We start from the raw sequence: 15297 nt of genomic DNA, 5'->3' as shown, positions 1-15297 counted from the left end.
CCGACGTGAATTACAATCTTACTGAATTTACGCTTAGCCTTAGCCAGCAGTTTCAAATTTCCTTCAATGCCGCCTGCTCTGGCCCCCGGAAGACAATTGACTATGGTTGCTGGTGTCGCTAACTTCACATTTCTCAAAACAGAGTTGCCAATAACCAGAGTTTGTTCCTCGGCGGATGTGTCGCTGAGTGGGGAAAAACGGTTAGAGATGTGAACAGGTTGGTGGTGTACACGGGGCTTCTGTTTAGGGCTACGCTTCACAGTGATCCACAGTGTCAAAAGCCTTAGAAAAATCAATAAACAAAAGAAAGACAACACTGTTTGTTGTCTAAGGCCTCTAAGACATCACTCACCACCTTCAAAGCAGCAGTGGTAGTGCTGTGGTTTTTCTGAAAGCCTGATTGAAATGGAGACATAATAGAGTGAGAGGCCAGAAAGTCCACCAAAGTCTCAAGCACTTTAGATAAAACAGAGAGTTTGGATATAGGTCTGTAATTATTTAAAGCTATAGAATCACCACCTTTGAAAAGGGGGACCACAAGGGCTTTTTTCCAAACTCTCGGGATTTTATTACTACCCAAAGTAAAATAAAAAATGTGGCACAATGGTTCAGCGATAAAATCTGAGGCAAGTTTTAAAAAGGGCTCTAATTTGTTTGGACCAGCTGGTTTGCAAGGGTTCAGATTTTTTAGTGCTGTTAAAAAAAATCTGGAGCTGTAACAGGAGCAAAGTTAAAAGCAGGGATTTCACTAGTGGTCTCCTCCTTAATTGGAGATAGCAAGGGGAAATTATCCTGTTTAAATAAAAATCCTGAGGATATAAAATGATTATTAAAAGCATTCAGAATATCTATTTTGTTTGACACTCTATGGCCATCGGCAATAATATTAACAGGAAGATTAGCAGATTTACAATTATTGGACTTGGATTTGATAATGCTCCAGAACTTCTTAGGGTAATTAAAATTTTCAGTTATAGAAGACAAGTAATAGTCAGCCTTGGCCTTACAAACTGAAGATGTGTCTAAGATAGAGCCAATCAGAATCTTTACCTGACTTCCGTGTTACGCTCATGCAAGAGGTCTGATAATTCACAAGAGAACCATGAATTATCACGCCCTTTAACTCTAAATCTATCTATGGATAGGTGCATGTTTGTTAACAATTTTAATAAAAGCAGAATAAAAATAATTTCCAGGCAAGTTCTACATCATCAAAGAGGGCAACTCTGTCCCAACAAAAGCGAAAAAGATCATAAATAAAAAGCCTGTTGAATTAAATTTTTCATTTAACGTTTTGCAATAAAATGAGGGACACTTTTTGGTATCCTCGTGTCTCGAATAACACCTATCACACAATGATCGCTGACATCGTTGGGAAAGACACAAGAAATATATTTACAGGGCTTATTTGTTAGAACCAAATCAATCAATGTCCGAAGTCTGTTACAAAAGTATCAGACCTTTTTATTTTTTGCAAAAACCTGATGGATTTGAATCACGTGTGTTTGCATGAGCCAACCTTGAACCTTCATGCGCATGTGTGAACTTTTTCACGCCTGTCGATTGCATCATTTCCTGGTAAGCAGCCTTTGTGTGGGACGTGTGTCGTGCACTCGGCGGATTTTCATTTCAAGGAAAAAGACGGAACGACTGGAGCAGCGCCGCATCAAATTTTGCCACAAACTGGGCGACAGCCAGGTGGAAACCTTTCGGATGATTCAGACGGCTTTCAGTGACGATCCTCTGGGCATCACACAGATTAAGGAGCGGTACAACCGGTTTAAAGACGTCCGCACAATGGTGGAGAGTGAGCCACGCTCCGGTCGGCCATCAACATGCAGAAATGACCAGATCATTTCCAAAGTGAACGCTGTGGTGATGCGGGACCGTCGTGTGACTGTCCGAGAAATTGCATAAGAGGTGGACATCAGCACTTTTTCAGCACATTCCACTGTGACAGAAGATTTGGCCATGAAAAGATTGGTGGTGAAATTCGTGCTGCTGCTAACGGCGCAGCAAAAGCGCCTCTGTGTTGAAGTCTCACAGGACATGTTGTGACATGCCCACCTCCTCCACAATTTCTCGGATAGTCACACGACTGAAAAGTCACCGAAAGCCGTCTGAATCATCCGAATAGTTTCCACCTGGCTGTCACCCAGTTTCTGGTAAAATTTGATGCGGCACTGCTCCAGTCGTTCCGTCTTTTTCCTTGTAATGAAAATGTGCCGAGCGCATGACACACACCTCACACAAAGGCTGCTTACCAGGAAATAATGCAATCGACAGGCATGAAAAAGTTCGAAGGTTCATGGTTTGCTCATACAAGCACACGTGATTCAAATCCATCAGGTTTTTGAAAAAAATAAAAAGGTCCGATACTTTTCTAACAGACCTCGTACAACCCCAATTCCAATGAAGTTGGGACGTTGTGTAAAATGTAAATAAAAACAGCATACAATGATTTTCAAATCCTCTTCAACCTATATTCAATTGAATACACCACAAAGACAAGATATTTAATGTTCAAACTGATAAACTTTATTGTTTTTGTGCAAATTCAGCTTGGGACTCCGACGAGGGCGGTCGCATCTCCTCCACTCTCCCTTATCTCTGCTTTAACCGTCAAGTCCCTACTTCACCAGACTGTGAATTCCTCAAATTATATTGGATACTAGATCTATTGGACTACTATTGGATTAACCATGGAATAGATCAGATGGTCTCTGAACACTATTGACACCATCTTTTCTACAAGAAGGTCAGGACCGGGGGATCCTACCTGCCCAGATGGAACGTATCCTGCGGGCTATGTTCTCGATTCCTGGGGGTCTTGGCGTGTTGCACGCTTGGCGCCTTTCTCCATTGAGGATGTTGAGGATTTATTCATTTTTGGTGTAATGGTAGCAGGGCTGGTATTTTTTGGCTTATGTGCTGTCCTGATCTACCGGAAAATTGGCAAGAGGGCAGCATCAAGAACCACGGCCCCTTGCTTGTCCATCATGATTAACAAGGTTGGCAAGGCAGTGCATTCTCATACTGCGATGACTGTTGAACTCAGACGCAAATTGGATGACATCTTGGAGCAGGTGTGTGCCTTGCAGTTGAAGTTGAAGATTTCAGAGGCCGGTGAATATTCTTAATTCATAATTGGGATTTGGTTGTTCAAGTGGAACTGTTAAAAGTGTTTTTCACTGCTCAAACCATAACACTACAGGCTTATCAAGCCTGAAGATGAAATTGCCCGGTTGTTTTCCCTCCAGAGGAATTTCTTCAGCCTGGGGATCATTTGGCTGTTTCTTATCTCAACTCACAAAGACAATAAACTGCTTTTCACAGGACTGAAGCATGCTCCATTCCCTGCCCCCACCCCCCTCCTATCCCCCATCAACACTCCCCACTCCGGCATCTGCTTACGTCACTCCCCTTCTGTCGGGGCGGTGCAGTTTTAGCTGCAGCCCCTGTTCTTCCCCCAAGCTGATGGCGGCGCATCTCAGGGTTGCTGCGTGATCTTCACCCACTTGCCTCAATTCGGATAACGGACTTCTTCAAACTTAGTGCACATAAACAATGTCAAATGTGTATGTGCTATAATTGTGGACTAATTGCTGTCTGAGGTTACTGGAGTGTAAACAGAATTTCTCCACTGTGACATCAATAAAGTATATCTCATCTCAAATATTTGCTCATTTTGAACTGGATGCCTGAAACAGGTTTCCAAAAAGCTGGGACAGTGGTATGTTTCCCACTGTGTTACATCACCTTTCCTTCTAACAACACTCAATAAGCGTTTGGGAACTGAGGACACTAATTGTTGAAGTTTTGTAGGTGGAATTCTTTCCCATTCTTGCTTGATGTACGACTTCAGTTGTTCAACAGTCCGGGGTCTCCGTTGTCGTATTTTGCACTTCATAATGCGCCACACATTTTCAATGGGCGACAGGTCTGGACTGCAGGCAGGCCAGTCTAGTACCCGCACTCTTTTACTACGAAGCCACGCTGTTGGAACATGTGCAGAATGTGGCTTGGCATTGTCTTGCTGAAATAAGCAGGGACGTCCCTGAAAAAGACGTTGCTTGGATGGCAGCATGTGTTGCTCCAAAACCTGGATGTACCTTTCAGCATTGATGGTGTCATCACAGATGTGTAAGTTGTCCATGCCATGGGCACTAACACACCCCCATACCATCACAGATGCTGGTTTTCTGAAGTGTTCCTGAGCCCACGTGGTAAGATCCTTTACACAATGATGTCAGTTTTTAATGCAGTGCCACCTGACGGATCGAAGGTCACAGGCATTCAATGTTGGTTTTCGGCCTTGCTGCTTACATGTAGAAAGTTCTCCAGATTCTCTGAATCTTCTGATTATATTATGGACTGTAGGTGATGGAATCCCTAAATTCCTTGCAATAGATCATTGAGAAACATTGTTCTTAAACTGTTGGACTATTTTTCACACAGTTGTTCACAAAGTGGTGATCCTCACCCCATCTTTGCTTGTGAATGGCTGAGACTTTTGGGGATGCTCCTTTTATACCCAATCATGACACTCACCTGTTTCCAAACAGGTGTTCTTTGAGCATTCATCAACTTTCCCAGTCTTTTGTTGCCTCTGTCCCAACTTTTTTGAAACGTGTTGCAGACATCCATTTCAAAATGAGCAAATATTTGCACAAAAACAATAAAGTTTATCAGTTTGAACATTAAATATCTTGTCTTTGTGGTGTATTGAATTGAATATAGGTTAAAGAGGATTTGAAAATCATTGTATTCTGTTTTATTTACATTTTACACAACGTCCCAACTTCATTGGAATTGGGGTTGTAGATTTCTGTGGACATTTTGTTTGGCCTCGTAGGAGACAGGATTAACTGTGTCAGATTTAAATCATTACACTGGGCTTTTATAACCTCAGAAGCCTGTGAAAGACAATCCCAATTTAAATCCCCAACCAGCACAAAGTCATTAAATTTTAGTTTAGAGAGAAACATAACAAGGGTGTTTAGAGAGCAACTGGGGGAAGATGGGGGCCGATAACAACCCACCAGCATAATGTGATGATCTCTGAACACCTCCACATTCAGGGCCAGTAACTCAAGCTCTTTACTCACAGACTCTGAAAGCAATAGCTGTACACCAAATTTCAACTTAATATAAATCGCCACCCCACCACCCTTTCTCTGGCGGTCTGCACGGAACACATTATAGCCTTCAACAGAAATCTCCTTATCAGAAACAAACTTTTTCAGCCATGTTTCAGACAAGACAACAATGTCCGCATTTGTTAAGTTGATCCTTATTTTTATCATGTCCAGCTTAGAGAGCATACTCCTTGCATTGATATGTATTATTCCAAGACCTGATCTTACTTTAAAATCAGCAGGTGTAAAACACTGTGCAGGTGTGTTTGAGCCAGGGTTGGGTTCAATGTTTCCAGAGAGCACTAAGAGCATTAAGACAAAAATTTTGCGCTTAACGTTATTATTTTCAGGATGAGCTGCAGAAGCAGATGGAGAGGGTGCAGCTGAAAAACCAGAGCAAGATATGAAATGATCTTTAATGATGAATAGACAGTATGAGTACAGTGACTCCATGTCTTGGGCCAACCACTTTACTATATCCACAGTCAGGATCACAACGGACGCACTGTCAACTGCGCTCGTTCCTTTACAGGCGATGTGTGTGGAGGAGAAAGCTGGACCGGAATTTTTATTCCAGTGACAAGTTCCCCCAAGCACGGTAAAAAAAGGCAGACACAGAAAAGCAGCAACCTGCCAGCATATCAGTGTTGCTTCCATCGTTAAACAGGCACCAGGCTAACCGAGACCCAGGAGCACTTTTAGCTGAACACAGGAACAGACACAGAATTCAGAATCCAGGTCAGCAGCACTGGAATCCCATCCGAACTTTTCTGCTTTACCACGCTGAGCAAGGACAGTGTAAGACGTCACACGTGAACAGGAACTGCAGCGAGAAGCAGCCACACTACAGTTAAACGTGGTAAAAGCAGGACCAACCACCTCCAAACCATCGAAACATGGATTAACATCCACAGAACAAACCAGGAAGAAGGCACTCTCCCTGTCTTGAGGAGACCAAATCCACTGGAAACTTGAAAACGGCACGTCCTCCCCAACAAGTTACCATCACAAGTCTCTTGATGATGGGCTGTCATGCCTGACACACACAGTGTTGCATGGAAGTTGGGGACAGTACCTTTAGATGGGCAAACTGGGGTGGTGGTGGTCCCCATCTTTAACAACAGTCATTAGGAGATGACATATCCCTCAGGTTCCAACAAATCAGCAATGCAAAGTGTCGGGGATCACCCAAGTACAGACTCATGGTAAATATGAATGAAATTAGTCAGGAACCAGAGATATAGGGCTAACAAGCAAAAGTGGATGGACAGACGGACGGACATGCTGATCACTATATCCCCCACATTTCATACTTTCATACCCAGAGGATAAAAAAGGGGACTGGAGCGTGTTTTCCACTTATAGAGGAATCACACTTCTCAGCCTCCCTGGGAAAGACTATGCTGGGTACTAGAGAGGAAACTTAGATCGTTAACCAAACGGGTTAACAATCTAAGTGTGGGTTTCATCTTGGTCATGGAATGGTGGACCACAACCCTAACCCTCACAAGGATATTAGAAGGGTTTTGGGAGTATGACCAACCACTCTAGATGTTTTCTGTACACTGTGTGTGTGTGTGTGTGTGGGGGGGGGGGGGGGGGGGGGGGGGGGGGGGTGCTGCAGGAGTATGGTGTACTGGATTCGCTGCAATTTGCAATCCGGTCTCTATAATGACTAAAGTAGGAACTGTGTCCGCATTACCTTCATTACATCAGATCTGTTTCCAGTGCATGTTGGACTCTGCCAGAGCTGTCCCTTGTCACCAGTCCTTTTTGTGATGTTCATGGACAGGATTTCAAGACACAGTTAGGGACCGGAGGGTGTCCAGTTTGGTAACCTCAGAGTAGGAGCTCTGCTTTTTGCGGATGATGTGGTTCTGTTGGCTTTTTGCAGATGATGTGGTTCTGTTGGCTTCAACAGACGGTGACATCCGATGTGCACTGAGCAAGTTTGAGCCCAACTGTGAAGTTGATTGCGATGAGAATCAGCACCTCCAAATCTGAGACCATGGTCCTGTGTTACAAAATGGTGGATTGTCCCCTCAGGGTCAGAGGAGAGTTACTGCCTCCAGTGGAGGAATTTAAGAATCGGTTCGGGCATCCGGTTAGGATACTCCCTGGCTATCCCCCTGGAGGGGAGTTCAAGGCATGTCCAACTGGGATGCCCCAGGGATTACAGCGAGATCATTCTTCCTAGCTGGTTTGGAAACACCTTAGGATCCCCTAGGAAGAGTTACAGAACTTGGAGGAGGACAGGGAAGCTACTTGCACTGCTGCCACCACAACCCGGACCCGGTTAAGTGGCTGAAAACGAATGAATGAATGAATGAATAAATTTTAATGGACACACCAAAGTAAACCATTACAAGAACCACAGCCCAGCTGCCAAAATATAATGTAATAGACACTCGAACTAAGGTCAGTCTATTGGATGAGCTTGTCAGCAATTCTTAAGATAGGGACATGTTCAGGTTTCATTTGTCACATCAAGGTCATGCATGTATCACTCACGAGCCACCTCTTTACTCATATACGGGTTGTGGCCTTATGGACAGCACATGGACTCACGCTGGCAGATGTGTGGGTCTCTGATGTCCTTCTCTGGATTCATGAAGTAAAAAGGTTTGCATTTCTCACACTGGTTGCCTGTTGTGTGATGCTGACACTCATCACAGACGCCACCGCTGACATTTCCAGAAGCTACAAACACGGCTGCATCAAAGTGACACGACTCCGAGTGCTGGTTACAGTTGCACTCTGAAAAGAAAAAAGAATATTCTTCAGATTCCTGAGCAGAGTGAAAGTCTGCAGGAGAGCACAGTGTGATTGAGGGCAGGCTCACTTCTGCAGGCGTTGGTGCTGCGACCCTCGGCTGGTCTCCACGGCAGGTCGTGGTAAAAGTCATCACACTGTTCACAGTTCAAACCTTTTGTTTTGTGCTTACACAAGCAATGACCATGAACCTGCACACAAACCCAGAAAAATGCCTGATCAATTACTGATCAATACTTTGTGATCACTGACTATTAAAAACTTGCCATGTTGTCCAGAGTCTGCCCTGCAGTCTCTACGGGGGCACACTCTGAGGCGTGTCCATAGCAGAAGCAGTTTCCTCGCACCACCATGTCGTAGACTGCATAGTAATACTTCTCTTTGATCTCCATGCGCGAGTCAAGCAGATTGTCACCCAGCGTATGAAGTTTGGTGAACTGAACCCTCAGGTTGGTGATTTTCAGCATGTCTGAAAATACAGACTGGTTAGCAAATTTATTCACATGTGACTCCATGTGATGTCACATGACCTGGCGTGATGTTATGTACTTTGAATTTTGGAGCTGTAGGGGTCATCGATCTGAAATGCTGGATCCAAAACTCTAAAAATCACCTGCAGACATAAACATCATATCAAATCAACTTTATTTATAAAGCACTTTAAAAAACAGCTGCAGCTGAAACAAAGTGCTGTACACAAGGGGACATAAAAGGCAACAAACCACAAAGTACAAATAAAAAACAAGCCCCCCCCTCCCCAAAAAAATTAAAACTAAAACAAGTAAAAACAGTTAAAACAACCAAAACAGATCGAGAATCTCATTCCGGGTTAAAAGCCAGTACATAAAAGTGGGTTTTAAGATTGGTTTTAAAAACAGACAGTGAAGTGGCCAGGGGCCTATATTACGAAGCGGGGTTACTGGCTTATCAGGGTAACTTCTGGAGTAAGTTGATGACATGTGGAGTAACTTCCCGGTTAACCCGTACTACAAAAGGTGGATAGGTTTTGATCGAGGTATGCTGCCATGGCAATTTATGCTGTGCGCCAAACCTGCTCCAAGCAGGTTATGTTCTTGGTTAGCTTGAGGTTTTCGCTTAACCACTCCCTTTATAAGTACCGTCCATCCACTTTCAATCACTCCAAAGACAATGCCGGCCTACCTGGATGATCTGTTTGATATTGGGGCAGAAATTGTGAGGGGCTCTCTTCGCAGGGCGAGGGTTTTTAAAGACCGCCAGAATCCGCTGACATACCCGGACGATATTCTCTATGAAAGATATAGATTCTCAGCCGAGGGAATTCGTTATCTTTGTCAGCTGATCGGGCCAGAAGTCTGTAACATCACCCATCATACACTGTAAAAAAAGACTGTTGTTTTTACAGGAAAACATTGGCAGCTGTGGTTACCAGGGAATTCCTGTAAAAAATACAGCAGTTAAATGTACAAAAACAGAGAGCTCTTGTTTGTAGATTTAACAGTTCCTTTAATGTGAGTCAGCCGTGGTTCATTCACTGTAAATCCTTATATACATATTATGTCTGTAATGTTATCTACTGTGCTGCTGCATGTTTTACAGGAATTCCCTGGTGACCACAGCTGCCAGCGTTTTCCTGTAAAAACAAGTCATTTTTTACAGTGTAGCAATGCCCCGACGATCAAGCAGATAATGTGCCTTGTGCCTATTTTGCGAGTGGACTATTTATGTATTCCATCGGTGATGCTGAACATCTGAGCAAGAATACTGTATGTCGTATGATTCACAAGGTAGTACTTGCTCTATGTAAACTGTTGGATACATTTGTCGTTTTCCCTGGATATTTATCCACAATGCAAATCAAAGAAGGGTTTTATGCAATCGCTGGTAATTACTAATATCAAAATAGGTCTAATGCATGTCCATTAATTAGGCGAAGTGGGGCTTATCAAGCTCTGAATATAAACCTACCGTTCTGAAGGATGTCTTTATATTTCATCTTCACCTGCTGCTATTGCATCTGACATATTGACAGTATTAGGAATAGCAATCATACAGTCAAGGTAGCCTATTTAGGAAACATTAAATTAACCTAACAATTATTAGTAAGCCTACGCCCACTTCTGAATCATGTTGCATCTGGGCGTAATTAATGGAAGAGGGGCATTTATTTTTACACATATCAGAGATTCCACAGGTTAATCATCTGTAACAGATGTGGAGAACAATTACGCATTTACCCGATCAGCAATACGTTGCCAACAAGCCTGTCTTGCTTTATTGGCAGACGATGTGTTCAATTTCCCCCTTAACATTAATTTAAATTCCTCGTAGCTCCGCATAATAATCGTGCATTCTTCTTCGGTAAAGTAAGGTGACCGCGCCATCATTGAAAAATGGTGACGTGTGTTGCAAAACGCCCCTTTTATGTGAACACGCACATACTCCACTTAGGTTAACACAGGTTCAACAAATCAACATCTTATTCAGTGTCGTAGTACCGATTAACACCACTTGAGAAAACCAGGTTTTGTCAACCCCGGTTTAAGAGGTTGACCCCGGGTTACATCTGAGTAAGTTAACCCCGCTTCATAGTACAGGCCCCTGATGTGAAGCGGTAGATCGTTCCACATCTTTGGAGCCACAACAGAAAAACCTCGGCCCCCTCTGAGCATCCGCTTGCACCTCGGCACCTCCAGGAGCAGCTGATCAGCTGACCGGAGGTGGCGAGCAGGGGCGTAACGATGAAGCAGCTCAGAGAGGTAGGACGGGGCAAGGCCATTTAAAGATTTAAAAACAAATAAAAGAATCTTAAAATGAATTCTAATACATGACCAGAAAAGGCAAATTCATGTCTTTTAAATTGTTCATGATGTTTTCATCTGTTTTCCACATGACAAAGAGTTGGTTTAACGCAGGATGATGACAGCTGTTGCCTCCTTCAGGTAATAATATTAAGAATCAATCATTAATCACATTGATTATATATTAATTATATGAATATTGATTGTGTTATTTGTATTTATGGCATTGTTGCTTGTTTGGTGGTAATTTGAGAAAATATGACTTCTTCATTCATCTGCTCCTGTTAGGTGGCACCACAGCAGATCAATCGTTTCCATCTCACCCTGTCCTCTGTATCTTCCTCTGTCTCACCAACCACCTGCATGTCCTCCCTCAGCACATTCATAAACCTCCTCTTTGTCCTCCCTCTTCTCCTCCTGCCTGGTGGCTCCATCCTCAGCATCCTTCTCCCTATATACCATGGGTCCCTCTGACTTTGTCTCTAAACTGTCCCACCTTAGCTATCTCTCTGATATGTTCATTCTTAATCCTGTCCTTGTCACTCCAAACAAGAATCTTGTAAAAATCAGCTGTATTATTTTGTCACTGTATATAGGCCTCCTGGCCCATACTCTGAATTCTTAGATGAATTTGGTGTGTTCATCTCTAACTTGTCAACTAGTGCAGATAACATTCTGATCATTGGTGACTTTAACGTTAATATAAATAAGCCTTCTGATCCCCTCTGCAAATCATTTCTGGAAATTGTGGATGCATTAGGATTTCAGCAATTCATTCAGGATTCGACGCACATTAGTGGAAATATTGTGGATTAAGGTCTCACACGTGGTATTGCTGTCACGAATATTGACATCATGCCTCACATCAGTGGTGTCTGATCACTCACTTATTAAGTTTACAGTTTCACTGCCGTGTTTAGTGGAACAACAACCTTATTTATCACTGAGGCAACACATCAACTCCTCAACTAAGACTGAACTCAAAGTAGCTTAGCTTTACGTTTGGCAAATGCCATCGTCATTCTCACTGTTTCGTAGACAGCTTTGGTGATAGTTTAAACTCAGTGCTCAAAACTACACTCAACATGATTGCGCCACCTTTGTTAAAACCATGCCCCCCCAAATCACAGTCACCTTGGTTCAATGATTACTTGTGTGACCTCAAGCATAAGGCTAGAGGTCTAGAACAGAAATGGCATAGTTCAAAATTACAAGTATTCCACCTTGCGTGGCGTGATGCTATCTTAGACTATAAACATGCATTATTGGCTACAAAGTGGACCTATTACTCTGATTTGATCAACAAAAACAAGCATAACTCAAAGTTCTTGTTCGACACGGTGGCAACACTTATTCATGGACAACCACCTGTAGTTCACTCTCCTTTTACAGCACAAGATTTCCTGGATTACTTTGGGAAGAAAATAGAAGACATCAGGTTAAACATATCCCAGCATGCCTTAACCCAGCCACTACACCCTGCTATTGAGGTGGGCGCCACTACTGAGGTATTACCTAGATTTACAGAATTTGATAGTATCTCACTAGGCATGCTGACAAAACTCGTAATGTCAACAAAAAGCACAACCTGTTTGTTTGATCCTATACCAACAAAACTGTTTAAGGACCTGTGTTCCACTCTTGGGCCGACTGTGCTGGAAATTATTCATCTTTCTTTAACTTCTGGATCTGTTCCTAAATGTTTCAAATCTGCAGTGATTAAACCATTACTTAAGAAACCTAATGTTGACCCTAGTGTATTGAAAAACTATCGGCCGATATCAAATCTATCATTTTGCTCTAAAATTCTGGAAAAAGTGGCGTCACGGCAGCTCATAGACTATCTTACTGAGAATAATCTCTTTGAGCCGCTGCAGTCTGCTTTTAGAAAATATCATTCCACAGAGACGACTCTCACTAAAGTGGTGAATGATCTTCTGCTTACAATGGATTCAAACACCACTACGGTTCTGGTGCTGTTAGATCTCAGTGCTGATGCTGAGACCATGATTCATGCGTTTATCTCTTCTAGATTGGACTACTGCAATGTTCTATTTTCTGGTTTACCGCATCCCAGCATTAGGGCTCTCCAATTGGTTCAAACTGCTGCTGCCAGACTTTTGACAGGAAGCAGAAAGTTTGATCACATTACATCCATTTTGGCATCTCTTCACTGGCTTCCTGTCCCACTGAGATCAGATTTTAAGGTTCTGCTACTAACCTATAAAATTATTCATGGACTGGCACCTCCCTACCTAGCTGACCTAATTAAACCTTACGTACCGGCCCGGGCTTTACGTTCTCAGGGTACAGGACTACTTTGCGTCCCTAAGGTGAATAAGAAGTCTGTGGGTCACAGAGCTTTCTCTTATCGTGCCCCTGTTCTGTGGAATGATCTCCCTGTGTCAATAAAACAGTCAGATTCTGTGGAGACTTTCAAGTCCAGGCTTAAGACGCACTTATTTTCCCTTTCATATGGCTAGAATACTGGCATAGTATGTTACTACGCTTTTTACTCTTTTAATTCATTTTATTAGTAATTGGAGCGTGCCGCGGCCTCAATTTTATCTAAATTCTGGGTCTTTTAATGAAGCTTAGGGCTAGTGGCCGACGATCACCTTAGTATTTCTTCTGTTTTTCTTGTTTAATGCTGACAAATTATACTGTTTGAGGTGCAGCTCCATCCAGAGATGGGTGTGGTGTCTGTTCCTGAAACCCTCCTGTCCTGTCCACCGGCAACATTTCCTGTATATTTGTTTTGTGAATTGTTCTGTAATTTGTGTCTGTATCATGGCCCAAGCAGAGGGTCACCCCTTTGAATCTGGTCTGCTTGAGGTTTCTTCCTCAGAAGGAGTTTTTTCTTACCACTGTTGCTCTGGGGGTTAGTAAGGTTAAACTTTACTTGTGTGAACAAAATGCCATTTTAAATAGTGAAATAACAGAGGAAGAAATCAATAAAGTTATTTCTAAATTAAAAGGAAATAAAATGGCTGGAGAAGATGGTTACCCAGCAGAATGGTATAAATACTTCAGAGATCAAATAATCCCTTGTCTCAAAAAATGTTTTAATTATATTCTAAAAGGTGGAAAGATTCCACCATCTTGGAGAAGAGCAGTTATATCTGTGATTCACAAACCTGGTAAAGACAAAACACAATGCGGTTCTTATCGACCAATATCCGTTTTAAACATTGATTACCGCATATTTGCGACAATATTGGCTAAAAGACTCGAAGTTCTGATTCCAGAACTGACGGACGCTGATCAATGTGGTTTTGTACATGGCAGACAAACACACGATAATATTAGACGTGCTCTTCACCTCATTTATAACATGAAAAGATTAGAATCTGTTGCAGTTAGTTTCGATGCTGAAAAAGCATTTGACTCTGTCAGTTGGGAATATCTTTACCTAACCCTTAACAGATTTGGTTTCAATACAAATATAATTAACTGTTTAAAATCATTATATGAACTACCTTCGGCCAGAATTAAGATAAATGGGGACCTTTCAGATACTGTATATTTGGAAAGGGGCTGTCGTCAAGGCTGCCCCCTTCGCGCTAGTCTATTTGCACTTTTTATTGAACCCTTGGCTCAGGCTATCAGAGAACATAAAGATATCTCAGGTATCAAAATAGGAGACACTACATACAAAATTTGTTCATATGCAGATGACATCCTCTTGACATTAACCAATCCGACGACCAGTTTATCCAATCTGTTGACACTATTGTCTGAATACGGTTCATACTCTGGGTATAAATTAAATTTACAGAAAACACAAATTATTACTTTTAATTATCAACCACCCATAGAAATTTCTAAAGAGATAAATATCAATTGGAAAGGCAACATCATTAAGTACCTTGGAATATCGATACCAAAGGATATATCTTCACTTTATGATGAAAATTATAGAAAATACACAGCCAATATTAAAGTAGACCTACAACGATGGGCATTAAAACCAATGAATATGTACGATAGGATTGAGACAGTTAAAATGAATTTATTACCAAGGTTTCTTTACCTATTTCAAGCGTTGCCAATTGAAATAACTTTCACACAATTTAAGGAGTGGAACAAAATGTTATTAAACTTCATATGGGGAAACAAAAAACCAAGAATACGTCTTCAGACTTTACAATTACAGAAAGAACAGGGTGGTTTAGCCTTACCATGTTTAGAAAGTTACAATAAAGCTGCACAAATACGAATACTGTTGAACTGGTGTGACCTTAGATATGAAGCTAAATGGAAAAAGATAGACCAAGCTTATTTTGATATACCACTACAAGCTATGGTTGGTGACAAACCACTATTGAAAACATATTCAAAATCTTGTTTGATCCCTCCTTGGATAAAATCTCCAATGAACGAATGGATTAAAATACTTAAAAACAAGAACGTTGAATTCAAAGCTAAGATATTACGCTGGCCAGCTTACGATTCCGAATTTTTGCCAGCCAAAGTTGATAGCAGGTTTCAACAATGGCCACAGGAGGGCATAACGAGCTATTGGGTGATAACAACAAAAGGCACACTGAAAGGTTTCTCGGAGCTTTTAGATAAACATAATCTGAATAGACATGACCTTTTTAGAT

At 42.0% G+C, this 15297-nt stretch overlaps 1 protein-coding gene across 1 annotated transcript in view; it reads right to left on the bottom strand.

The window, feature by feature from the left end:
* Positions 1-15297, bottom strand: part of LOC117515001 (laminin subunit beta-1-like) — a 476107-nt gene that overhangs the window by 384673 nt on the left and 76137 nt on the right. The window contains exons 6-9 of the mRNA XM_034175563.1: positions 8460-8523; positions 8177-8379; positions 7981-8101; positions 7707-7895 (exon numbers count right to left, since the gene is read on the bottom strand). Coding sequence (XP_034031454.1) covers positions 7707-7895; positions 7981-8101; positions 8177-8379; positions 8460-8523 — 577 coding nt within the window. The remainder of the gene's footprint in view (positions 1-7706; positions 7896-7980; positions 8102-8176; positions 8380-8459; positions 8524-15297) is intronic.

Source organism: Thalassophryne amazonica, chromosome 8, assembly GCF_902500255.1.
Source record: "Thalassophryne amazonica chromosome 8, fThaAma1.1, whole genome shotgun sequence".
Classification (NCBI taxonomy): domain Eukaryota; kingdom Metazoa; phylum Chordata; class Actinopteri; order Batrachoidiformes; family Batrachoididae; genus Thalassophryne; species Thalassophryne amazonica.
This window is presented reverse-complemented; position numbering and strand designations above follow the sequence as displayed.